This window comes from Morone saxatilis, unplaced genomic scaffold, assembly GCF_004916995.1.
Source record: "Morone saxatilis isolate NCDOM2014 unplaced genomic scaffold, NCSU_SB_2.0 Contig15, whole genome shotgun sequence".
Taxonomy (NCBI): domain Eukaryota; kingdom Metazoa; phylum Chordata; class Actinopteri; family Moronidae; genus Morone; species Morone saxatilis.
This window is the reverse complement of record NW_023339707.1, coordinates 7,937,924-7,940,194: the sequence shown is the minus strand read 5'-3', so window position 1 is coordinate 7,940,194 and position 2,271 is coordinate 7,937,924. Positions and strand designations below refer to the sequence as shown.

Sequence of the window (2,271 nt, the reverse complement as noted above, 5' to 3'; positions counted from 1 at the left end):
GCTCTTGGAGATATGGGAGTTAGGGAGAAAAGAATGAGAGCTAAAAGAAGAAGGTACGAGATGTTGAGGCCTAAGGGTTGGAAACACTGCAGCAAGAGAAACAGCAATGCCTAAAGTGAACATACTGTATGTATTATATTATGTATTATACACAGCTGTGTACAGATACAGTGAGACAGTATAAGGAAGGAGAAAATGGAAGTCCCTCATTCTGCATCTGTTCGGTTTTAATACTGTGGTAATTACAGCGGTGGTTAACAAGACAGTCACTGTAAATAAATCAGCCTATTGTAAACATCCCATTCCCTTTTCTACAGGAAATAAAATTTAATAAAAAACAATCAGTCAAACATTTCATGCAGTGAGAAGTGAGTCTGTAAGATATTTGATACATTAACTGTTTTGTTCCAACATGAGATATTCACATAAAAATTAAAAAAAACCCACCAACTTACAAAACAATGTGAAGGAGAAAGTTTAAACAAGCTATGGCACATTTTAAAGAGACAGTACTGAACTAATATGGCAACACATTTCACATACTGAAGGATCAATTTTAAGTCATTATGTTTCCCATACCAAAATTTATAAACAAAATTTTTGGCATAAAACTCTTTATATATATATATAAATTATTTTCATGCCATTTCATGCATTTCCTAACGTTATGGCACGATGCCCTAAATGCTGCTAATGAACAGTTTTTGTTAATAACTTCTTAACACCTGTTACATCTGTTGATTGATTGAACATTAGGATTTTTTCAAGCAGGACGACTGTGATGAATCAGAGGGCTCTGAATAATAATAGTAACACAGCATTTAAGACTCATATGCAGAATATATTTTCTGTACAGATCTCTTTTTGAACTAGCAATAAATATTTGTGTGGCATTGATAAATACAAGGTTGGTAACACATAAAATGTGACCTTAAAGTTAAAAAATCTTCAGGCAGTGACTAAGACACTTTTATGTGTTTCAAAGACGGGTGACATTAAGTAAGGGGCAACTGTGATAATAATAAATTAGAACATGTAACAAGTCTTATTACAGTTTAGATGGGGCGTCTACTGGTGGGATTTTGGCACCAAAATGAGAGTAAAAGTCTCAGGTGTGTGTATAAATGTACTGCATGGTCACATGATTAGAGTAGAATTTAAAATTACAATGTAGGGCTTCAACAGACAAAGCATCCCATCCTCCGTAACAAGGACACTGTAGACTGGACCTTATGTGGCTGTTAAAATTCTGAAGCCTAGTATGATTATGGGAGGGACATTGCATTTAGCAACTAATCCAAACTTAAAGCAATAGTTTGACATTTTGCGAAATATGCTTATTTGCGGTAGTTAGAGAGTAAGATTGATACCACTGTCATGTATGTACAGTAAATATGAGCAGCCAGTTAGCTTAGTGCAGCTTAAAGACTGGAAGCAGGGGGAAACAGTGAACCTCATTCTGTCCAAAGTTCAGTCTGCCTACCAGCACCTCTGAAGTTCACCGGCACATTGACTTTTGTTTATTGAATACGTACAAAAACCAAACGACAATGCAATATTTTAAAGGGGTGTTTAAAGGGGCGACTAGGACCACTGACTTTGTAACTCGTTAATTAACCAATAGGTAAATTTAGTTACCTTTTGGACAGAGCCAGGTTTGTGGTTTCCTCCTACTTTACTTTATGCTAAGCTAAGCTAACTGGTTGCTTGCAGTAGCTTCATATTTGGTTTCAATCTTCTCCTCTGACTCAGAAAGGGAGAAACAGATAATTTCCCAAAATGTCTAACCATACTGATGATGTCCTTTAAATATTCTTACAGTTACAGTATGTCCAGCTATAGTCATCTGATTGACAGCAGTGGGCAGGTAAAACTATATCTCATAATTGACCAACAGCCTCAGACTGTACTGTACCACTGCCAAAAAGAGGGAAAGGTCACGATTTGTTCACTGCTAAACAAAGTGTGCACATGATGAAGCTACTAAACATAGGTGAGTGTGTGTTCGTGTGAGATGGGTGGAGAGGAGGGGATAACAGTGATCACAGGAAGAGTGAACTATGTCGTGGCTATAGTTGCCTGATGGGGGGAAGGTTAAGGATGTCCAGAGCACTGTGGTAGAGCTCTCTCAATGCTCTTAACAGATACAGACGACAGAACATCTGGTTGAAGAGATGAGGCAACGGCTCCTGGAAGGAAAAACAGAAAGACAAAACTACAGATTAAAATCTCCTGTGTTTATTATATGTATGTGTGTGTGTGTGTGTGTGT

The 2,271-nt window shown here is 37.3% G+C and overlaps 1 protein-coding gene across 1 annotated transcript in view; it reads right to left on the bottom strand.

The window, feature by feature from the left end:
• Nucleotides 1-740: 740 nt before the first annotated feature.
• dalrd3 (DALR anticodon binding domain containing 3) overlaps nt 741-2,271 on the bottom strand; it is an 8,073-nt gene continuing 6,542 nt past the window's right edge. Inside the window, exon 13 of the mRNA XM_035657143.1 lies at nt 741-2,215. Within this exon, the coding sequence (XP_035513036.1) occupies nt 2,070-2,215 (146 nt within the window). The 3' untranslated portion in view covers nt 741-2,069. The remainder of the gene's footprint in view (nt 2,216-2,271) is intronic.